The 24639-nt window shown below is 45.1% G+C and overlaps 1 protein-coding gene across 1 annotated transcript; it reads left to right on the forward strand.

Annotated features, from left to right (window-relative positions):
- Nucleotides 1-981: 981 nt before the first annotated feature.
- Nucleotides 982-24328, forward strand: LOC140721271 (uncharacterized). Its single transcript, XM_073036121.1, has 6 exons — nt 982-1255; nt 7008-7176; nt 19687-19783; nt 22943-23269; nt 23832-23998; nt 24221-24328. The coding sequence occupies exons 3-6, from the start codon at nt 19774-19776 to the stop codon at nt 24326-24328; spliced, it is 612 nt and encodes a 203-aa protein (XP_072892222.1). The 5' UTR covers nt 982-1255; nt 7008-7176; nt 19687-19773.
- The last annotated feature ends 311 nt before the right edge of the window (nt 24329-24639 follow it).

Here is a 24639-nt window from a genome sequence, read left to right on the forward strand (position 1 = left end):
ACCTCCTTTCTTCTTTTAACCGGCGCCTCAATAATTCTTGCATATCAAGGTTCCTACGCTTGTTATCCTTACCTTTCATTCTGCCAGGCACTTGCATGCTGGTAGTCTCAAAATTCCGTTTTTGAAGGCATCACACCTTCCAAGTACACTTTTGCCACAAAGCAGCAGCCTGTCTCAATCCACACTTGCCAAATCCATTCTGACACCATCAAAATTGTGCTTTCTCCAATTCAGAATCCCAACCCACGGGTCAGGCCGAACCTTCTGTATATTTAGGTGCATATTACTGGCATCGTGGTCACCGGATGCAAAGTGTTGCTATGCACAAATTTCTGTCCCCTGCCCTACCTCATTCCTTCATAGCAGATTCAGTATTGCACGCTTACTGTTGGGCTTCTGCGTACTGATGAAAGAAAAGTTCTTCGACACACTTGACAAACTCTATCCCACCTGGTCCATTTACAGTATGAGATTCCCAGTCATTATGTGGAAAGTTAAAATCACCAAGTGTAACAACCTTAAGTTTCTTGCAACAATATACGATCTCACAAATGTGTTCCTCTAAATCCCCGGGACTGTCGGGTTGTCTTTAATATCGCCCCATTACCGTGGCCATAACTTGCTTATTTCTCATTTCCACACGGAATGCCTCATTAGTCGGGTTCTACAATTTGTCCTGACGGAGCACTGCCGTGACATTTTCTCTGACTGGTAACGCCACCCCTCCTTCATTAATCCTCCCCGCTCTGAAACGCCTTAAATAATTTGATCTCGAAATAGCTGTGCTGGGTGTGGAGTGTTTGAGCTGAAATTCGCCCTGCAGCGGACAGCCGCGTTGACAAAGAGGGTGGAGCCTGAACCTGGCTGGATCAATTCACAGCCTGGGATTGGCTGAATAAACCAGAGAAGCTCCGCCCAGCCAATTGGAAAAGGGAGATTTGCACGGAAATCCAGACAGAAACTTGCGACCGTGAGGGAACGTTCACACAGCTTCTGTAATTCTGTCTGTTTTTGCTGCATTTGTCCTAGTCCCCTCTCCTCCCGCTGACCGACCTGTACAAGGCTGGTGAGGAGGTGTGGGATCAGAACTGCGGACGGCTTCATTTACCCCGGATCATCCGGACCTGCCTATCTGTAACGAGCGACTAACGCATTCTAACCGTATCGCCCCGGGAGCAGCAGCACCGACTGAGTTCTCGGTGCATGATCGGCTATCCAGGACCGCGCTAAACTCCGTCCGGTATCAACATCAGAGGTAAATGTTGTCTCCGATTTTGCAGATCAGTGAGCGTTTACAGCGGGGCTCGGCTACTGTCGGGACTGTGAGGGAAAACAAGGGGAGACGGGAGTTCTGACAAGTTCAATGAACTAGTTATTGACCAAATGCATTAAAAGAAACGACGTCGTCACCTTCAGTCATACACATTTTCTTGGGCGGTTTGTACTGAGTCGGTGCGGATGAACCTTGCTCACGGATAATGACATTCAAAATGTCCCACAGGGCAGGGTCGGGTCCCTTCTCCGATTTCTTTCTCTCTCTCTCCTCACCCCCCACCCCCCACCCCCACCCCGTCTCTCTCTCTCTCTCTCTCTCTCTCTCTCTCTCTCTCTCTCTCTCTCTCTCTCTCTCACACACACACACACACACACACACACACACACACACACACACACCACACACACACACACACACACACACACACACACACTTTATTTTCTGTAACAGAATTAATTACAATATTAAGCCAGCTTGGTGCAGTTTAAGTGGAGTGTCGAACTGGTCTGTTTGGTTTCAGGAGAGAATCCGCCCTGCGGACTGGCAGCCGCTTGCACACGGAAAATCGCGCTGTGAGTCTCACAGAACAGCAACACCAGCCCCTCCCCCGCAGCTACTAACTGAAGTTCGTCTGATTGTCTGATATGAAATTGGAAGAAAACGACTTGAAAATATATCCACACGGAGACTGAACACTCTTGGTGAATTAGGTGGGAATAATTCAGCTTCCGATATTTATTTCGATCTTTATTTCAAATCATTCTGTGTTTTGGATTAGTGATCAATAGCTCATTCGCTCCATTTTAACCCCCTTCTTTCAGCGATTGTATTGTGATCCTGCAGTTTCCTGTCAGCGCCATTGAGATTTTCCACAGTTTATGTCAAGATTAAAAACAGATCTCTAACCAGGGTTTACGTTTTCAAAGTAAGCATGTGAAAAACCTATTCGGACAACACGATTTCCATTTCCAATACTTGTCATTTCAGATGTTTGAGACAGTTTGTTGTGGGTGTTTCGAAATGATCACGCTGACATCCTGTAGCAGCCAAAGATTTTGATTCCTTTCAAGGCCACGGCAGACAGTAAACAGCGGGTGTGTGCCGGTGGTGGGAAAAGGTCGTGTGACCGGTTACAGAAAGAGGCAGGCGGCAGGCGGGATTGCGGAGCGAAAACCATGATTTTATTGCACGGGGTAGAAGGCTGGATGGGATGAGTGGCCGATTTCTGCCTGGTATATTTACAGTAAAGGTCTGACTCCAGAGTTATTGTAAAACAATTTAAAAAGTACGGACTATCACTCATGCAAATTACCTGTCTCTGAACCAAAAACAAACATTGCAGTAATTAAATCAACCAGAGTGCTAACAGAGCTTATAAGCAATAATGGACCCAGGCACGATCCCCGAGGAACCCCACTAGTCACTGGTCTCCAGTCAGAGGACCAAAACATTTTCTACCGCTTACTGGCTTTTCCCAGGAAGCCGATGCCGAAGCTATGTTACCAACGCTTCCTTAACGTTAAGCTTCTGAACCTTCTTGACAACCTCCGATGTGGGAATCTGCCGACTGACTGGTATTTTTTTCTTAAATTATACTAATTATATTTCATTCGGTGAATTACCTCTTCCTTTTCCCCCCGAACAGGAAGTGTCACGTTGTTCCAGTCTGATAATTATGACAACATTTTTGATTATTCGCTCATAGTTGCACTCAGACCCCATTCTCTGGCTTACAGTGTGTTTGCAGAATTCACGTTTATATATCCTACTACTGCAGCCCTTTCGCCACGAGAATTTTGATATAAAGGTAGAAATGATGCAAAGTGGGTGTGATTGTAAATCAATGTTAGCAGGGAAATGATGCTACGAAAGGAGTGAACACCAGAGAGTCTGCAAGAGATGTTTGAGATTTGGAACAGTTCTCTAACCAGGTGTTACAATTGCAAAGCTAGCGCGCGAAAAGCTGTTCAGGCAACATGAGTTCCCTTTTATCAGAACTTGTCGTTTCCGATAAATATTCGTTGTTCTGTCTTTGAGAGTGTGTTTGTTCTGGGTGTTTCAGAGCTGATCTCCTGAAAGTCCTGCAGAAGCAAAGACTTTGTTTCTGTTCAAGGCCTCGATACACAGCAAACAGTGGGGTATGGGTGACCAGTTACAGAAAGCAGCCGGCGGCATTACGGAACAAAAGCCATGAGTTCACTGCTTGGAGCAGAAGGCTCGGTGGGGTAGTGGCCAATTTACTCCTGCTATGTTTACAAGAAATGTTCTGGCTACAGACTGATTGTAAACCAATTTAATGAGGTCGACCAAGCCTCAATAGTTTTCTTCACTATTCAAAAAGGGGAAAATAACTGTTTCGAGGATGATTGTACTGGCGTGGATGTTATGTAGCCTCTTCCCTGATGGACTGATGTGAGTGGGACAAACAGTCCCTGACCAGGGTGTGTGGGACCTTTAATGATATTATGGTACTTTTCCACCATCTTTCTGTGAATATGTGCTTGATGGCAGGTCGGTCTTGTTCGGGAGTCTGGATTTGCAATCGTGTGAGCAGAGTGGAACAGCAATGGTCTCAGCACAAGGCTGAGGGTCACAGAGGTTGACGATGATGGGAAGGGAGGACCATTTGTGCACTGTGACTGTCTGTCGTCTGTTGGTTAGGCAGTCCACCGCCCAGTTGCACAGTGGCGTCTTTAGACGGAGGCGTGGGAATTTGTTCACCAAGGTTTGTGGGACAAAAGCGTTGAATGCCGAAATGAAATCCAGAACCAACACTTTGACCTAATTGTCTTTTTTTAAGGCCTATCAGGCCAAGGAGAATGAGAGATGCAATGCCATCTGCCACTTAGCGATTCAGTCGGTAAGCATACTGGTGAGTGACTAGTGAATAAGGATTGGAGTTTTTGATTTGTGCCACTATCAGCCGATCAAAGCACTTAATGCTGATTGGCAACAGCTTCACTGGGCTGTGGGTCACTTTGTTCTGAATGTGTAGAGTTCCTTGGTACAGGGATAATGGTGGTTGATTTGAAGCACGTGGGAACAGCAGCCTGGATGAGTGAAGTGTTGACGATAGCTGTGAAAACATCAGTGTGCATATGTACACTCTTTCTGCGAGCTCAGCCTGGGTGCTTTCTGGCCAGAGTCCTCATTACCTTTGCTGTTACCGTTATTGGATGTTCAGCTCTGACGGGAGAAGCTTTCCTGGCTGGCTTGTGTTGCATGCTTCAAAGCATTGTTTGGAGCGGCAGGGAGTCGGGGGGGGGGGGCGCCTCATTGGTACAGTCAAGCCTTACGTAGTCTATAAACCCGTGATGCCCAGCCACATACACCAGTGTTCATTTCCCAGGGTGGGTGAGTCCGAACCGAAGGGCACAGATACAATAAAGAAGACAAATTGAATAGAACTGCGAGTTAATCTCAATACACAGAGGCAGTGAGTACCTGGAGTGAGCTGTTCAGTGTTTGCATCGTTGGTTATCTACCTTGGGGTCAGTACCCTCACCGTGTTTGGAAATTATCACTCACTGTCACCTGTCTGTGAGCAGCTGCATATAAAAAAAAAACACTTAAGATGCTGGAGACCTGAAATCAAATCAAAAAATGTTCAAAGCCATTTTGATACAGGGTGTTGGACCTGAAAAATCATCTTTCCACATCTTTATCTGTTGAATGTTCATTTCGATTTCAGCTTTTTAGTACATTGCTTTGGAAGGGGTTAAGTCTCTTGGGAAGTGCAGTTGTGTGGAACTGGGAAATTTGGTTGAAAACTATCAGGTTGAATCTGTGTTGATGCCACCCAATGTGGAAAATGGGAAATATCTGCTAAACTCTCGGTGTGGGCTGTGACCCAGTGAGGTTGGGTCCCAGGATAGATGCCTCTAATTTTTTAACCAGATTAAATTAATTCGGGGATCAAGTTTCCCGGGTTTATGAAATGATCAGTTAGTATTTCTGTTCTGTGCTCAGATATTTGATTCTATAGTTCCTTTGAAAGAAAAGCAGGGAATTGAATTTCCAATCCTGTCCCGCACAGGGTGAGCCTGTGATTAAACATGTTGTTTTGTGTTTGCACTATTAGAAATAGACCTGGGTTCCATAATTCAATTCACATTTGGAAATTCCCCCTCACTCTCACCTGTCTATCTGCCAGTGCGATTCAAAGAGAAATGGAAGATGCTGGAGATAGAACAGAACATGGAACAGTACATCACAGGAACAGGCGCTTCAGCCATAATGGTGTGCTAAACCAGCTAAAAAACAAAATCAAGCCCCCCCCAAAAAAAACTAATCTGTCCAATTTACACAATATCCATATCCTCTTCACACCCATGTGCCTATCTAAACGTGTCTTCAAAGACTCCGATGTATTGTCTTCCACCACCACAACAGTTAGCTCATTCCATGTATTCACTACTCCCTGAGTAAAACACCCTCACATTTCCTTTGCATCTACGCCCTCACACCTTCATTACATGTCCTCTGCTATTAGGCATTTCTAACCAGCGAAGAGATACTCCCTGACTACTCTGTCAATGTATTTCATAATCTTATAAACCTCTAAGAGATTTCTCCTCAGTCTCCGCGGCTCCAAGGAGAACAACACAAGATTTCCAGTAAAAACTGGGCAATATTTGAATCCATTCTGATGAAAGGTTAGGAAACCGAATTATTAACTTGGTCCTCTCCCCACGGCAGTTCCTTACTTGCTGAGCATTTGTAGTGATTCCAGTTTCTCTTTATTACATTCACTCCGGAACATGTTCAATTTCCTGCCAATGGAGCAGTGCAGCTGCACTCGCTTTGTGATTGTAGAACAGTAAAGAAATCAGAGCTTTTCCCTGTGAATTATCCTGGTACCAGTTGTCCTTTTAATCCTGGACATGAGTTCGGTACAATTGTTGATAACAAGGTTCACAAAATAAGCTGAGGAATGATGAGCTTTATGTATGTGGAGCATGTGATAGCCCTGGGCCTGAGTTCAGTGGAGTTCAGAGGGATGGTGGTTGTGGGGGGGGGGGGGGGGAGTGATTATTTACACCAACTAAATAACAACAAGCCTGGATACAGTGGGAATGGAGAGGGTGTATTGATTAGACAGAGTGTCTGGGATCTGAGAGTGCTGCCTCAGAATAAAGAAGCTTCAATTTAGATCTGAGATGAGAGCAATTACTTTAGCCAAACGTTGGTTGATATGTGGAATTCGATGCCACAGAGGGTGGTGGAGGCGATCGTTGGGTACATTCATGTTCTGAATTGCTAAATAGGTTGAGTATTATAGCAGGGAAGCAAGAATACGGGGTTGGAAAAATAATCCTCCATGACTGATTATGGAACAGACTAGAATGACCGAATCACCTAATTTAACTCCTATGTATTATGACTTGTATCTTATACCTTGACTGGGCCCCGGTATGTGTATCCCATCACAAACAAGAGAAAAACTTCAGATGCTGCGAAGCAACACACACAGAATGCTGGAGGAACTCAGCAGGCCAGGCATGCTATGGAAGAGAGTCGAGTCGACGTACAGATGCTGCTTGGCCTGATTAATTCCTCCAGCATTTTGTGTGTGTTCCTTTGTATTCCATGTCAGGTTTTGTAAAGTGTGAGGGACAGTTACAGATTTCTTCACTTGGATCATTATTTATGCGTTCAAGATTTAAATTTCAGTTTAATGCTTGGTTCTCCTTTGTCTTGTTAACGTGCTTCATCGTCTCTCTGGTTAAAGTTAGATCTGCAGTGAGAGATTTACTGGAAGAAAAACCCACAACTGGAAGCAAACCACGACTGAAGATGAGGGAACAGCAACAAGTGAACCAGCCCGAGGATTGAGAGCATCAACTGGAGAGAACCCATCTGACTCGGAGATTCCATTGATTCAGTCAGGAGAAAGTTTGGTGAGTCTCATTTACTCAAACACCGGTCCTTCAGACATTACATTTCTGTACCAAGGAAGGTAGGAAATAGCTGGAGTGGGACTGAATAAATGTAGAAGTGCCAGTTATGTCAGTTGCAATCACTCCAGATTTGCTCATTGCTGTCAGCATCAGCTGTGTGAAGCCACACACATTCCCTCACATTGCTTGCTCATTTCAAACTCTTATCGGTTCTGCTGTTTCCTTGCTTGGCTGTGTTAGGTGGCAATCATCTCAAAATGCGTTGAGAATTTTCTCCCTTTATGAGACCCGCAGCGCTTCCTGCTGTAGTGATTGCAGAAATGTGGAATCACTATGAACTATAGCAACATATCATTAACCCCTCTGTCTATTGCAAGCTGCAATGATATTGTTGCCCTCGAGTATATCGTCGTGCAAGCCTCTGCTAAGAGCAAACCCTCTTGAAGCCAAATGTCCCGGCATCACATTTCATTCAGTCTTAACTAGCAAATGCCAACCAATAATTTACATTTACATACCTGGCGTCATCAAGTAGACTTCTTCCAATAAATTGTCCGAACCTGTGAACCTGTGATTAAACAGAACTAGGTTTTGAAATGTTCCCATTTGACCCGGTACCAAATCACGGGTCATACCTGTACTCGACATGAACGAATGCCCTTGCAGCCAGGACTGCTGGAGCTGCCGGAATTGGTTTAAATTCAGTCATTTTTGGATGGGAAGCAGCGTGTTGGGTCAGATGATGAAGGAGATGATATTAAGGTAGTTGCAATGTTCAGAAAGACTGTGGAAGGATTAGCTGTGGAAAGGGCACCGTGCAGTGAAAAGTAGCAACAGTTTCCCCTCTCCACTCCGTCTCTCACCCTCCCTTTTTTTTGGCTGGAGTTAATCGGGGGAGTTAGGAACTCGTTCTACTCATTGACCAGTGAAAGTAAAGCCTTTGTTTCCATTCGAAGCCCAGTTTCTTCATAAAGACTGGGTTTGAAGTGTTATCGAGATGAACATGGGGCAATGCGTAATGAAAGTTTAAATCAGGTCAGCAGCAGTTTCAGACAGCCGAGTGGTCCACTTATGCATTTTGTGTATTGATTAGAAAAGATCTGACAGTTTAATTAGTGTAACACAATATATCATCAGCAAATTAATTTTATTGTGGAACTGACAAGAAACATTACATTGATTAAGTATATACAATGTTCCTATTTTTGACCCTGTATCAAAGGCACGGCTAATACCTGTACCACAATCTTACTATATGAACAAATGTCCTTGCTGCCGGAATCGGTTTAAACTCAATCATTCGGGATGGGAAGCAACGTGTTGGGTCAGATGATGAAGCAGCTGATATTAAAGTAGAGACTGTGGAAGGATTGGCTGTGCAGAGGGCATCCTTAAGCGAAAAGCAACAGCATCCTCCCCATCACTCCACCTCCCTCACTTCCCCTCTCACCCGCCGATATTTTTGCCGGTGTTAATCGCAGCAGTTAGGAATTCTTTGTAGTCATTCACCAGTGTTTCGATTCAAAGCCCAATTTCTTTACAAAGAGTGGTGTTGAAGTGGTATCAAGATGAACATGGGAGAATGCGTAACAAAAGTTTAAATCAGATCAGAAGCAGTTTCTGAGGGCCGACTTCTGCATTTGTTGTGTTGATTAGAAAAGTTCTGACAGTTCAATTAGTGAAAGACGATATAACTTCTGCATATTAATTATACTGTGGAACTGAAAAGAAAAACTACATTGATTGACAATATACATCGAGATTTGTGTGTTAATGTTGTACCCCAGCGGGTTGCGAATCGACCATGAATCATTCGGTGAGCTGGCCAGCGCGGTACGGGACCGAGGGACGCGCTCCCCGTTCCCTGTTACCGACTCTACAGTCTCCCCATCTACCGCACGCCCTCTCACGGAGCTTCGTCACCCTCACGCTCCCGGGCTGACGTTGAGACGATTTGGGCATACTGCATGCGCCCGGTATGTCTCGTGCAGTGACGTGAGATTTACTTGTTTCTCATTGGTGATTGCAAATGCCAATTTAGCATGCCAACCAATGGGGATATGAGTTCCGTCATTAAGGAGTTCCCTCCGTAGACCACACCACGTGTTTCTTAACCTGACTCCCGGGAAAGATCCAACAAGCTCGTTTTTTTAATGCCACTCTTCCTCGCCAAGGAGTTGGCGAAGCTGGAAAGGTGACATATTTAAGTGGGAGAACAGGGAGTGTGTCTTCTCTGAACTAGCGAGGATGAAGAAGGCTTCAGTTTACTTGTAGCGGACACTGGTAAGGTGTTGCCCTGCAAGTGCGGTGTGGGGAGGGGAGCGATTTTGAGAGCAAGTCACGATCTTACTCTCTGACACAATGGGCTGGAGGGAACCGGTGGCTGGCTTTTGTTTAAGGTGTCTGGGTTTAAACAACGGAGTAAACAGACCCACCTTGGGCCTGCAGTCTGTCCCAGTGGGTGTTGTGGGGACAGATGCTTGGAGCATGGTTGCTCCGTGCCTGCATTAGCAATTTATCTGAGGGACAAAATGCAATATTTACAAGTCTGATATTGACTGAAAACATCTAAATTCATGTATTTTGTTTATGATACAATCATTGTCCAATTTATGTTCAAGTTTAATAACCTCGCCACATGCCTGATGTCACGTGTGGGTTCCCCCACACCGGGATCTGAAGTCACGTGTGCACTTCCTTAAGTCACACTGACGCTGAGACGGTCGAACTTGACCTGCTAAGGTGACAATTACCTCACCCACCCACCTCACGTCACAATCAACAGAGGAGTTACACTCTTCACATAGGTGTGAAGCCATGTTAATCACTGATTACACCCAATAGCGGAGGCAGAGCAGCTGAGAGGACGTTACCTCCGCTGACTCCATCTCTCGCTGCCACATCAAACTCCCCGTCAAAGCGGAACCAATATCAAAGTAAATGTCCTGCTTTTGATTTATTTCCACTTCCCTCCGAGGGAAGTCGGGGGCGTTTGTGAGGAGTCCCTTGCGGCTGGAGTCTGATGTACTGCTAACAGGTATGAGGAGACGGCTGGGTTCATCGGCTTGATGCCGGCCCCATGGGGAGGGAACTCGGCAGAAGTGCAAGGGTGAGGGATTTTACTGAAAGGATAAAGATGGTGTGAGAGGGGTTGGACAGGATGGAGTCTGAGAGGATGTTTGTTCCATTGCGGAATCAAGGAGCAGGATGGGGAAGGAGCCCTTTAATAGTGGAGGAAGGGACATGAGGGGTTCGTCTATCGAAACGTCTGAGACCATGATGGTGGCGAGCAGAGTTATTCACCACTTTGGGAGGCAAACACTGGCAGACTGTTGAGCTGCAAGTGGGGCCAATGGTCTGGGCAAAGTGGATTGGAGTGACGTTGTGGGGCAAGGATGGACTGATGTTGGGTCTCATAGAATGACTGGATGGGCTGAGTGGCCTGCTCCTGTTCCTGATGTCTGTGTGTTTAAGGAGAAGAATAACCAGACCCTAACTGGTCCTGCAGGATTTCCCATTGGGTGTTGGAGAGACCGGTGCTTGGAGCCCAATTGTTCCCAAACTGTCAGTAAGCTTGCTGAGGAAATAACTTCAACATTTCCAAGTCAGCTCTTGAAAAAAAATGTATTGTTAATGACACAAAATGTATATTTCCGATTACTGACACAACATATATTTGTATATTGGTAATGACATTAAACTTGTATTTCTATACTAATAATGATACAGAGTTGTATAATTTATGTTCCGTGTGTTATCTTAATGTACTTGCCTGTGATGTTTCTACAAGTCAGTGTTTCTTTGTACCTGTATCTTCCCGTACATGCGCACCTGGCAATAAATTCACCAGTGCGTGAGAAAACTTAGTGAGATTTGATTCGTGATGATTATCTTGGCATCTCGGTAGGTCAATTATAAAGATTTAATATACGTAATTACAAGACCCTTAACAGTGTCGATGAGCAAAGGGATCTTGGAGTCCCAAGCTCATTGCTTCTTCAAAGTGGCTACACATATTGACAGGGTGGTTAAGAAGGCAAATGACTTGCTTGCCTTTATTAGTCAAGACATAGCATTCAAAATTCAGAAAGTTACATTGCAGCTTCATGAAACATGAGTTAGATCACATCTGAAATATTTCATAGAGTTCTGTTTGCCTCATTCCAGGAGGATGTCAGTGGCCCTGGAGGAGATGCAGAGGAGGTTTACCAGGATACTGCCTGGATTAGAGGGCATGAGCTGTAACGAGAGGTTGGACTAACTTGTGTTGTTTTCTCCAGAGCAGCGCATGCTGGGGTGAGAGATGGAGGTTCATAAGGTTACGAGATGAATAGATAGAGTAGACAGAGAATAACTGTTTACCCGGGGTAGAAATGTCTAAATCAAGGTACATGCATTTAAAGTGAGAGGGGTAGTTTGAAAGGAGAGGTGAGGGGCAAGTGTTTTTTTGTTTTTTTTTTTACACAGTGGTGGGTTGCTAGAATGTGCTGGCTGGTGTGGTGTTAGCGGCAGATACATTGGGGACTTCTAAGAGATGTTTAGATACACATGAAAGTGAGGGAAAGTTTTGTAGGCAGAAGGGATTAGTTTAGTTGGCAATTTGATTAACTGAATAGTTTCAGCTCAACATTATGGGCCGCAGGACCTGTTCCTGTGCTTTACTGTTCTATGTTCTGTGTCTCTTGTCGAAAGGTTTCGGGGATACGGAGGCAAAATAACTGAGTGGGAACAACAGGTCAACTGGAGCCCAATGTGGGAAATGTGAGATCACCCACTTATGTAGGACAAACCGAAATCCTGAGTGTGATTAAGTGGAGATAGACTGATGTGCAGTTGGAAGGGAGGGAGGTCAACAGTACTTTGTATTTATTGCAAAAGTTATTGGGTATAAGAATGAAAATGACTTTAACAATTATTTGGGTTTTGTTGAGATTGTACCTGGAATATGGTGTAAAATCCCGCACCCCATACTAACACGGGTTATACAGACCAAAGAACAAACTGCCGGATGAACTCAGTGGATCGGGCAGCATCTGTGGATCCAAACTTCACCTGGATCGATACCTGGGTTCGATAATGTTTTTCCTTGTATCTGGTTTCCTACAAGAATTTCAACACTTCACTTAACTCTCCCTGCAGAAGATCCAACTCAGCAACCCAGGCTGTCTAATAATTTCCACACCATTAAAGTGCGAAATCTGTTTATTATTGTCATGTATAGAGGTTCAGTGAAAATCTTGTCTTGCGTACCAACTACACACATCAATTCATTAAACAGTACATTGAGGTGATACAAGGTAAAACAATAACAGTGTTACAAAGCATTATGGGTAGCGAGAAAGTGCAGTGCCGAAAGTGTAAGGTCACTTCAAGTAACAGTGTGGTCAGCCGACCATCTTATCACACTGGGGACATTCAGCTTGCTCAGGACAGCAGAATGGAAACCGCACCTGAGCCTGGTGGTACATGGTTTCAGGTTTTTGTAGCATCTCCCCGATGGGGAATGGGAGAGAAGTGAGAATGTCCCAGGTTGTGGGGATCATTGAGTACACGGCCTGCTTTACTGAGGCAGTGGGAAGTGTAGATAGGGGAGGGGAGGTTGGTTTCTATGATGTGCTCAGCTCTGTCCACAGCTCTCCACAGTAATATGTATTTTTAATTCGGTATCTGTGTATTGCTGGAAGACCATCAGTGACTGTCCTTGGTCCTTTTCCCATCTAGTTCAATCTCCTCATCCCCACCCACCTCATTCAACCTCTGTCCTGCCTGTATCCCACCACCTCAATGATATATGTCAACCATCTTGTTCAACCTCTGTCCAGTCTGTATCCCATCACCTCAATGATATATATCAACCATCTTGTTCAACCTTTGTCCAGTCTGTATCCCACTACCTCAATGATATATATCAACCATCTTGTTCAACCTCTGTCCAGTCTGTATCCCATCACCTCAATGATATATATCAACCATCTTGTTCAATCTCTGTCCAGCCTGTATCCCACCACCTCAATGATATATATCAACCATCTTGTTCCACCTCTGTCCAGCCTGTATCCCACCACCTCAATGATGAATATCAAACATCTTGTTCAATCTCTATTCAGCCTGTTTCACACTTTTGATTATACCAACAATCTCTCTTCTGTCGTTGTCTTCATTGTGAAGTATTTTATCTCACTGAGTTATTTCGGAAATCGGTGTTTGTTACCTGGAACTACCAGAGGATTTATTGAATACAGCACGTGGTATGGTAATGACAGCCATTACAATTTTAGCTTCAATGTTACAAAATGTCCACTGTTAGTCTTTGTCAGGAGACTTGGAAGTAGATGTAACAGACTAATAGTGGGGTGGGGAGGATGTTGAGAGCATTGACTGTATCGACTGTATTAACCCTGTTTTGGAATGAAGGCAAAACTAATGAATATGGGCATTATATTTGTGCAACTTTGTTCAGGCCGTCACAAATATCTTGTAATCAGTCAATAGTTGTGCATTTAAAGTAAAAAGAGAAAACGCTGGGAACGTTCAGCAGAACGAGCAGCATCTTGGACAGTCCCAGTTCTGATACTGGGTCTTCCATAGTTTCTCTTTCCACACTACCCAAACTACCCCATAACCCTCCATTTTTCTTTCATTCATGTGTCTGTCCAAGAGGCTCGTAAATATCCCTTTTGTTTTAGCCTCCAACACCATTCCAGCCACTCATAACCCTCTGTGTGAAAAAAACTTACCTCTGATGTCTCCTCTAAACTTCCCTCCCTTAATCTTGTCCCTATGCCCTCTGGTGTTTGCTATTGGTGCCCTGGGAAACAGGTACTCACTATCCACACTATCTATGCCTCTCATCTTGTAGACCTCTATCAAGACCTCTCTCATTCTTCGCTCCAAAGAGAAAAGTCCCAGCTCTGCTAACCTTGCTTTATATGACTTGTCTCCAACCCAAGCAACTTCCTGGCAAATCTCCTCTGCACCCTCTCCATAGCTTCCACATCCTTCCTATAATGAGGTGACCAGAATTGAACACAATATTCTAAGTGCGGTCTCACCAGAGATTTGTAGAGTTGCAACATGACCTCTCTACTTTTGAACTCAATCACAGACATACTTTATTGATCCCGAGGGAAATTGGGTTTCGTTACAGTCGCACCAACCAAGAATAGTGTAGAAATATAGCAATATAAAAACATAAATAATTAAATAATAAGAACTGAAATAAGTCCAGGAGCAGCCTATTGGCTCAGGGTGTCTGACACTCCGAGGGATGAGTTGTAAAGTTTGATGGTCACAGGCAGGAATGACCTGTTAATGAAGCCTAGCATCCCATTTGCCTTCTTAACTACCCTATCAACCTGTGCAGCGACTTTGAGGGATGTATGGATTTGAACCTCAAGGTCCCTTTGTTCATCCACACTCAAGTAACTGACCATTAATCCTGTACTCAGTCTTCTGGTTTGCCCTTCCAAAATGCATCACCTCACACTTGTCCGGATTGAACTCCATCTGCCATTTTTCTGCCCAACTCTGCAGCCTGTCTACATCCTCTTGTAACCTTCTACCACCTACAGCTCCATCCACAACTCCTCCAATTTTCGTGTCATCCACAAATTTACTCACCCATCCTTCCGCCTCTACATCTAGGTAATTTATAAAAATCATAAACAGCAGGGGTCCCAGGACAGATCCCTGCGGCACTCCACTACTCACTGACCTCGAGGCAGAATACTTTCCTTCCACAACTACCCTCTGCTTTCTTCCTTTAAGCCAGTTTTTTTTTTATCTAAACAGCCAAGGATCCACTTATCCCATGCCTCGTGACTTTCTGGATGAGACTTTGTAGGTTCTGGGACTCTGTAACAAACACAATGTTAACAGCAAGATTAGACAGTAATTAATTAATATGAAGAGAAAATTGTTGCTTCCTGACAGATCCTGTCATATCCAATGGACCAGATCCTCCCTAGTTTACCACTTAATTTGCCCCATGTCCGTCCTGCACGTTGAATAACTGCATCCAATAACGCTCAATATCCCACCCTCCCTCTAGTGTGCCAATCGCCCCAAATCCTTCCCAGCATTCAGCCCACATCCGCACACACAAACAGAACCACTTCACGCAGGTCCACGCTCCGAGCAAGGGGACCCGCATCTAACTGATCCCACAATCCCGGCTCAGGCGCAAAACGGGGATTGAAAGACTGGAGAGCCCGGAGCCTCTGGCTGTTGGGAAGAGCTCGAAACCGAACATTTCCCACTGCAACCCGCCCTCTCTTTACACAAACCCGAGATCAGCCCCTTCCTCACCGCCGCCCGTACAAGAATACCGCCGGCGACGGCTGGGGTCGGCACCGCGCCAGCGCTTTGCAGGACGTTCGCCGCGGCACCATCCGTGGCTGGAGGTCACAAGGTCAGAGCATTTGGCTGTCCGGTTCCTTCACTGTGACACCCCGAACTCCACATTAACTCCGTCCAAACCACCCAGGGCGAATTTTAATGACCAACAAACCATTATTGCTCTCAGTGATCAGCGATCTGAATGATTCACTCTCGCTTTTAGAGGAAGGGATACCTAAGGTCGACATTGTGAAAGCGTTTAGTTTCCCAGGAGACAAGACTGTGGACGAGAGGTGTTCTGTTACCTGATGCAATCTGTGTTTACCCTGCTGCCAATTCCAGTTAACATCAATAAAACTGTTGTTTATGAAAATCCTAAACAACAAGACACTGCACCGACTGCAGCCACTCCATCCCACAGCACATCACCCTGGACAGTCGTCCCGTCTGATGACGCATTGATCACATTGCACATGCTTACATTCCCGGATGGACGGTGTTTTCCTTTCCATTCTTTGTTGAATAGGTTTCGGGGTGGGGAGCAGGGGGGTGGATCACTGAATGCGGGGTGAAGACATAAATTTCCCATCGGTGAGTATTGAGACCAGTCCCGAGTGAGGAGGTCTGATGCAGGGCAGTGAGTCTCGTTAACTCAATCGAACTGGCGGCCTTCGCCTACCTTCCTGGACCGAACCTGCCGGTGTCGGTCCGGGTTGTGGGACCTTCACCCCGAACGGCATGGGATGAGCTTACGCTCAGCCCCTGTTATTCGGCTCCTCAGGAGGGGTGAGGATGAGGCGATGTTGCTGGGAGCACACCCATCTTTCGCCCGTTTGGACAAGGCAGACAGACAGACGGACATACTTTATTGATCATGTGGGAAATTTGGTTTCGTTACAGCCGCACCACCAAGAATAGTGAAGAAATATAGCAATATAAAACCATAAATAATTAAATAATAATAGGTTAATCATGCCAAGTGGAAAAAAATGTCCAAGACCCGCCTATTGGCTCAGGGTGTCTGACAATCCGAGGGAGGAGTTGTTAAGTTTGAAGGCCACTGGCAGGAATTACTTCCTATGACGTTCAGTGTTACATCTCGGTGGAATGAGTCTCTGGCTGAATGTAGTCCTGTGCCTAACCAGTACATTATGGAGTGGATTGGAGACATTGCCCAAGATAGTATGCAACTCGGACAGCATCTTCTTTTCAGACACCACCGTCAGAGAGTCCAGTTCCACGTCCACAATATCACTGGGCTTTCGAATGAGTTTGTTGATTCTGTTGGTGTCTGCTACCCTCACCCTGCTGCCCCAGCACACAACAGCAAACATGATAGCACTGGCCACCACAGTCTCGTAGAAATCCTCAGCATTGTCCGGCAGATGTTAAAAGACTTCAGTTTCCTCAGGAAATAGAGACGACTCTGACCCTTCTTGTAGACAGCCTCATTGTTCTTTGACCAGTCCAGTTTATTGTCCATTCGTATCCCCAGGTATTTGTAATCCTCCTCCATGTCCACACTGATCCCTTGGATGGAAACAGGGGTCCCCGTTGCCTTAGCCCTTCTCAGGTCCACCACCAGCTCCTTAGTCTTTTTCCCATTAAGCTGCAGATGATTTTGCTCGCACCATGTGACAAAGTTTTCCACCGTAGCCCTGTACTCCGCCTCATCTCCCTTGCTGATGCATCTAACTATGGCAGCGTCATCAGAAAACTTCTGAAGATGGTAAGGCTGTGGAGTAGTTGAAGTCCGAGGTGTAGATGGTGAAGTGAAAGGGAGACAGGACAGTCTCCTGTGGAGCCCCAGTACTGCTGACCACTCTGTCTGACGCATAGTGTTGTAAGCGCACGTACTGTGGTCTGCCAGTCAGGTAATCAATAATCCATGACAGCAGGGAAGCATCCACCTGCATCACTGTCAGTTTCTCACCCAGCAGAGCAGGGTGGATAGTGTTGAACGTACTGGAGAAGTCAAAAGTCACTGTTCCTAAACGGGCCGTGGCTTCCTTTCCATTCTGTGTTGGGATCGTCTGCGGGGTCGGGATTGGGAGAGGACCCTCGCCCCCTGGGGCAGGGAGCTGGGGGAAGCATCACCAGCAGATGTTGAATTAAATGCAGAATGAGGCAGTGTCAAAGGAGCTATTACAACTTTAATTTCATTGTTACAGAATGTTGCCGCGTTACTCTCACTCATAATTAAACTCACAGTACATGATGTAGAGCTTTGTTACTTGCTTTTTCGGTTATCGTTGGTGAGCCACTGTTCAGTGGCTGTGAGCCCAAAAAGGAGTGCCGCATGTTTTTTTTCATTCTCTGATCACTGCCCCTCAGTGAAAGAGACAAGTGACCTCAGGAGGAGATGTAACAGATTGACAGTGAGGTGGGGAGGTATTGGGGGTGGATGTTGTGAACATTGATGTATGGACTGTATTGGAATGAAGAAAAAACTAATGAATATGGGCATTGCATTTCTGCAAAATCTGTTCAGGACGGCACAAGCATCGTGAAATCAGTCAATGTTTGCATTGTTCAAAATAAAAAAGAGAAATCACTGGAAATTCTGGGAGATCTACAGCCTCCCAGATGACCACATCTGCACCAGGTGCACAAAGCTGCAACTCCTCAGAGAATGTGTTAAGGAACTGGGGCTGCAGCTCGATGTCGTTTGCCTCGTACGGGATGCTGAGGAAGTTCAAAGTAAGAATTATCAAAGTATCTTTAAAACCATAATTCCCTCAAAACTAATCAGTAAGCTCCAAGCCCTGACTTCAATACCTCCTTGTAAAATTGGATCCTGGATTTCCTCACTTGTAGACCCCACTCAGTTCAGATTGGCAAAAACATCTCCTCCACAATCTCCATCAGCACTGGAATACCACAGGGATGTGTACTTAGCCCCCTGCTCTACTTGCTTTACACCTGTGACTGTGCTGCTAAGCATGGCTCCACCACCATATATAAGTTTGATGATGATAGCTCTGTTGTGATCTCTATCAAAAGGGGAGGTGAATCAGCATACAGGAGGGAGACTGAAAACTTGGCTGACTGGTGTAATAACAACAACCTCTCACTCAATATCAATAAGACCAAGAATCTGATTGTAGAATCCAGGAGAGGGAAGCCAGAGGTGCCTGAGCCAGTACTCATTGGAGAATCAGAGTTGGAGGGGGTCAGTAACTTTAAATTCTTGGGTCCCACTCTCAGAGGTCCTGTCCCAGACCCATCATATAAATATAATTGTGAAGACAGTACGACAGTGCCTCTACTTCCTCAGGAGTCTGTGGAGATTCGGTATGTCACAGAAACGTTGGCAAACCTCTGCAGATTTGTGGTGTAAAGTCTGCTGATTGGCTGCATTATGGACTGATCGGGGAACACCAATGCTTTTGAGCAGAAAATCCTTCAAAATGTACTGGACTTGGTCCAGTATGTCACGGGTAAAGGTCTCCCAAATATTGAGTTTATCTACATGAAATGTTGCCGTAGAACAGCAGCATCCATCATCAAAGATCCTCACCGCCCAGGCAATGCACTTTTCTCGCTGCTGCCATCAGGTAGAAGGTACAGGTGTCTCAGGACATGCAACACCAGGTTCCAGAACAGTTACAGTCCTCCAAACATTGATGTGAATGTACAAGACTTGACCAGTAAGTTCGCAGATGGCACAAAATTAGTGGATGGTGTTCACGGTGAAGATTATGGTAGCTTATTGGGGATCTAAATGGGCAGAGGAGTGGTAAATAGACTGAAAAACCAACGCGAGCAACAACGGTTTCATATAGAGGCTGGTGATTATGTGGAGGGAATTGCCAGAGGAATTGGATGAGGCAGACCCAATTGTATAATTCCAGAAGCAGTTGGGATGTGTAGGTGGAGTGAAGAGGCCAGTAGGGAAATGGGCCCATCACAGGAAATTGGGACCATCTCGGTGAGCACTGTGGTCAGCATTGTCTCATTGGGCTGAAAGGTCTCTATCTGTGCTCTGTTGCTCTGTAACTCTATCAGTAGATGCACTGGACAAACACAGACATGGTGTGGGAGTTCATGTTAACAGGGAATGTTTTGTCCCTAAGACAACAGATGCTCTGATACAGTGGATGGCGATACTGTTATTTGCAAATACTGTAATCGTACTCTCTCTGACTCACTGTCTGCTTGTTTGTAATTCAGGGTATTACCAGCAGGTGGAGCTTTCCTGCTCCGGGACCAAAGTTTAAACAAGACGACGGCAATCAACAATCGTCAGTCAGATACAGAATGGACAAAGGTATGATCACTGGGATCATTCTAATTAAACTTCTGTCCTGTTGGCACACACTAGTACAGATGCTAACTGGGCACAGAAAACTTTCATCAAGCAGTATCATTGATCCCACTGGTAAAGCGGCCAGCTCAGGGACCTGACACCGGTAATGGTCGAATCACTCCACTCACCTGAGTGAGCTTCAACGCTTCACCTGAGTGAAAGGAGCAGGTACTCCTGGATCAGATGGCTGTGAGTGAAACACAGGAATGCAATAGCGGGCTTGTGGGCTATGTAAATGTCCAGGGTCAGTTTCTGCTTCACCTCGAGACAGGCCCTGATGTGTAAGATATCTCCAACTTTCATTTATAAAATTCAGAACCAGACGGTAGGAGCATTTCCAGGAATTCAGAGAATGTGTGATAAACGAGCATTTCAGGATTTGGAAAGGCACCTATCAACTCCCTCCTGGTTTTCTTGGCTGCTGTGGAAAGGAGATGAGGGGAGTTTCTGAAATCTGTTTTCTGTAGCCGAGCCGAGAACATTGGCAGCATTGGGAATGGTTGAAGATCAGATGACATCTCATTCTGGATAAATATGTGGTTTGCTTCAGTATTTTAATACCCGAATCCATGTCTGCGCTGTGTACAAATGGGGAATGTGAGTTCTCAATATTTCCCTATTAAGTTGGCCTGCTACCTGGATTTAAAATTCCCAGGATCTCTGATGGAAAACCCGGTATAGCCAATGAGCAAATGTCTCAGTCCCCAATAGGCACTGTGATTGTGCTCAACTCTGATTCTGGGGGGAATAAAACAGACATAACAGCCTGGACACAGGTCCTTCGGCCTAGCTAATTCATGCTGATCCAAATGTCTTTTGTGCTTGCTCCATTTCCAACAGCTTTTCCCAAATTTCCCTTATATACTTCTATCCTTTTCCCTGCCCACATCCTCTCAACATTGTAAACGTATTTGTGTTTACTGCCTCCTCTGGCTGCATGTAATTTATACCCATCACCCGCCACGTGAACGAATGCCCCTTCGGTCCATATTAAATTCTGCCCTCGAGTCTTAGACTCCTCTACCCCGGGAAAAAGACTATGACCATCTACCCTATCTACGTCCCTGATTATTTTTATGTACGTGTGTAAGGTCACCCTTCAAGCACCAATTATCCAGGGCAAACGGTCCCAGACCAACCATATAACAGAAAACCCAACATCTTAGTCCAGTGACGTACTGGTCATTCTCCACTAAACTCTTTCCAGCTTAATCTAATCCATTCTATAGAACCAGAGCTCCAGAGCAGACAGTGGAGCGGGGATGAAAATAAATAATGTTAAAAGTTCATGCAAAGTCAGAAAAACTCTTTTGTGGTGGTAATAATCTTCTGAGGTGTGTCTATTCTAATGCATGAGTATTGTGGCGAATGCTGATGAGCTGAGGGCATGGATTGACACATGGAATTACGACATTTTAGCCATTAGTGAAACTTGGCTACAGGAGGGGCAGGACTGGCAGCTTAATGTTCCAGAGTTCCAATATTTCAAATGTTGGTAGGGGCAGAGGAATGAAGGGTGGGGATGTAGCACTGCTAGTCAGGGAAAATGTTACAGCAGTGCTCAGGCAGGGCAGATTAGAGGGCTTGTCTACCGAGGCCATATGGGTGGAGCTGAGAAACAGGAAAGGTATGACCATATTAATGGGGTTGTATTATAGACCACCCAATATTCAGCGAGAATTGGAGGAGCAAATCTGCAGAGGGATAACAAACAACTGCAGGAGACAGAAAGTTGTGATTGCAGGGGATTTTACTGTTCCACACATTGATTGGGACTCCCATGCTGTTAAAGGTCTAGATGGGTTAGAGTTTCTAAAATGTGTTCAGGAAAGTTTTCTAAATCAATATATAGATGTACCAACTAGGGAGGATGTAATATTAGATCTCCTATTAGGAATTGAGTTAGGGCAGGTGACGGAAGTGTGTGTTGGTGAACACTTTGGTTCCAGTGATCATAACGCCATTAGTTTCAACTTGATCATGAATAAAGATAGATCAGGTCCTCGGGTTGAGTGTCTAAACTGGAAAAAGGCCAAATTTGAAGAAATGAGAAAGGATCTAAAAAGCGTGGATTGGGACAGGTTGTTCTCTGGCAAGGATGTGATTGATAAGTGGTGTACCTTCAAAGGAGAAATTTTGAGAGTGCAGAGTTTGTATGTTCCTGTCAGGATTAAAGACAAAGTGAATAAGAATAAGGAACCTTGGTTCTCAGGGATATTGGAACTCTGATAAAGAAGAAGAGAGTGATGTATAACATGTATTGGTAACAGGGAGGAAATAAGGTGCTTGAGGAGTATAAAAATGCACAAAAATACTTAAGAAAGAAATCAAGAGGGCTAAAAGAAGACAAGAGGTTGTGTTGGCAGTCAAGGTGAAGGATAATCCAAAGAGCTTCTTCAGGTATATAAAGAACAAATGCATAGTAAGGGGTAAAACAGGTCCTCTTGAAGATCTGAGTGGTCGGCTATGTATGGAACCAAAAGAAATGGGGGAGATCTTAAACATGCTTTTTGCATCTCTATTTACTAAGGAAACTGGCATGGAGTGAACAGAAATAAGGCAAACAGGTAGTGAGGTCATCGAACCTATACAGATTGAAGAGGAGGAGGTGCTTCCTATCCTGAGGCAAATCAGAGTACATAAGTCTCCAGGACCTGACAGGGTGTTCCATCAGAGCTTCAATGAGACTAGTGTTGAAATTGCAGGGGCCCTGGCAGATATATTTAAATGTCGTTATCTACGGGTGAGGTGCCAGAGGATTGGAGGATAGCTCATGTTGTTCCATTGTTTAAAAAAGGATCTAAAAGTAATCTGAGAAATTACAGGCCGGTAAGTTTAGTTTCCCAGTATCACTGGACACCGTTGCATTAAGATCCCGTGGTCATCATTCAACTGCTGTGATTGGCATTACTGTGTCTATCCTGTTATTTTACTGGGAGTGAATGTGTCCAGTCACCGGCTTATTGGGATTGTCACCAAGCAGGATGTACGGTTCACAGTAACCAGCACAGTTCCACTCCAAATCTGGTCAGCCAGAGTCACGGCTCCATTGCAGTCTGAATCAGTCTTGCTCAACTCTAAATCATACTCGTATAACCTGTAATTCATCATTTATTTCAGGTAGGAAATCGAAACGAGTACAGAAAGTAGTGAAGAGGTTTTTGCCAGGTGGATCATCGAGGAAAGATGATCGGGACAAGGGAAGCAATGTACCAAAGCAGGGTCCGGTTGGGAGCAATGTCCCAGAATGCAGTATGGCCGCAGCAGAAGTGGAGCAAATTCAGCCCAGAGACACCGATCAGGACCCTGGAACTAGCACAAGAGAGGTGACTGCCTGTCAGCCCAGAGAAACCAATCAGGACCCCGGAACCGGCACAAGTGAGGTGACTGCCTGTCAGCCCGGAAGCTCATTGAACACGGAATTGTCAAGTCCCCAACAAACAGCGGGTGTGTGAAGTATGAGAGTGATGTGTTTGCAGAATGTGGCAGGGAGGAGGGTAAATGCGATTCCTTGTTGGAGGGTTGGTCAGAGAGAGAGGGGGGATGTGTGGGTGTGGTACATGTGGTGTAGTGGGGCACCCGTTACCCCACATGTACTACCTACTCTGAGGATTTCCAGGATGTGTATTAGAGGAAATGCAGTTGTCCAGATAAGAGAGTATTTCCCGGATGTGACTCAAGGGAAATGTATTCGCCAGGATGGAGAGGGTATCTCTGGGAAGTGAATATTACCGACAGTCCCAGCATTTATTGCCAATCCAAAACTGAAATAGGTGAGTGGGTCGGATGGGGGATGGAGTGATTTGCATTAAATATGAGCCTTCAATTAATGTAATGCCTAGAACATTGTTGGTTCAGTTTTAAGGCCAGTGTTGGAAATTCGGAATCAATCTGTTTTTGTGTCTGTAGGCAGGTTCAAGTCATGTTTTTTTTTTGTTGAGTTTGGTGAGAGCGGTGGAAATGAAGAATATCTGAGTTCAAGCCTACATTTTCCTTTTTACATTCACAGAGTCGGAGTTCACAATCTCTGACCTCCTTGCAGAGGGGGATGAATATCGACTGTACCAACTGACAAAGTTCTACAAGGACAGACTCAAACAAGCGATTGAAGAAAAGGTTGAGAGACTCGGTTGGATGTTGACAAAGGAGGGACATTTCAGTAGAGAAGAAAATGAGGTGAGTGTAGATTGTGTATTGTCACTGAACTGCTGGGAATAGTGACTAAAATTAATCTCCTTCACATTCTTGGCGTTCTACCTGGGAATGGAGACTTTGATCTCTGACTTGTCTCCAGTAGATCTGGTTTCAGCTGTTAAGGTGGGGAGCACTAGGAACTATAGAATCAGCCTCAGCTTTTTTTTCCTCTCTCACCTGCTGTATTTATCATTGTGATTTCAGAGCAGTGGCGGCATATTTGGACTTCGAACAGGCATTCAGTCTGAAACTAATTTCAATTCTTGTTTGGACCATCGGGCAGATTTACCTCATCTCATTAATCCAGGATGAATATTAAACTGTCAGATTGTAAACTGAGACAACCGGCTTCACTGCCGTACTTGACAGAGGGAAACCTGCTAACCATATCTGGTCTTGGCTCCGTGAGTTCCCAAACAACGTGTGGCTGATTTGTCATAGTCATAGAAAAGTACAGCACAGAATCAGGCCTGTTGGCCCATCTATTTCCATGCTGGAATACTTAACTACCTATTCCCATCAACCTTCACCAGGCCATGGCGCTCTATACCCTTATCATTCATGCATCTATCCAGACTTCTCTGAACCGCTTGTACTGCTTGCGCTGCTAGCTAGTTTCACAC

This window comes from Hemitrygon akajei, unplaced genomic scaffold (genome assembly GCF_048418815.1).
Source record: "Hemitrygon akajei unplaced genomic scaffold, sHemAka1.3 Scf000053, whole genome shotgun sequence".
Taxonomy (NCBI): domain Eukaryota; kingdom Metazoa; phylum Chordata; class Chondrichthyes; order Myliobatiformes; family Dasyatidae; genus Hemitrygon; species Hemitrygon akajei.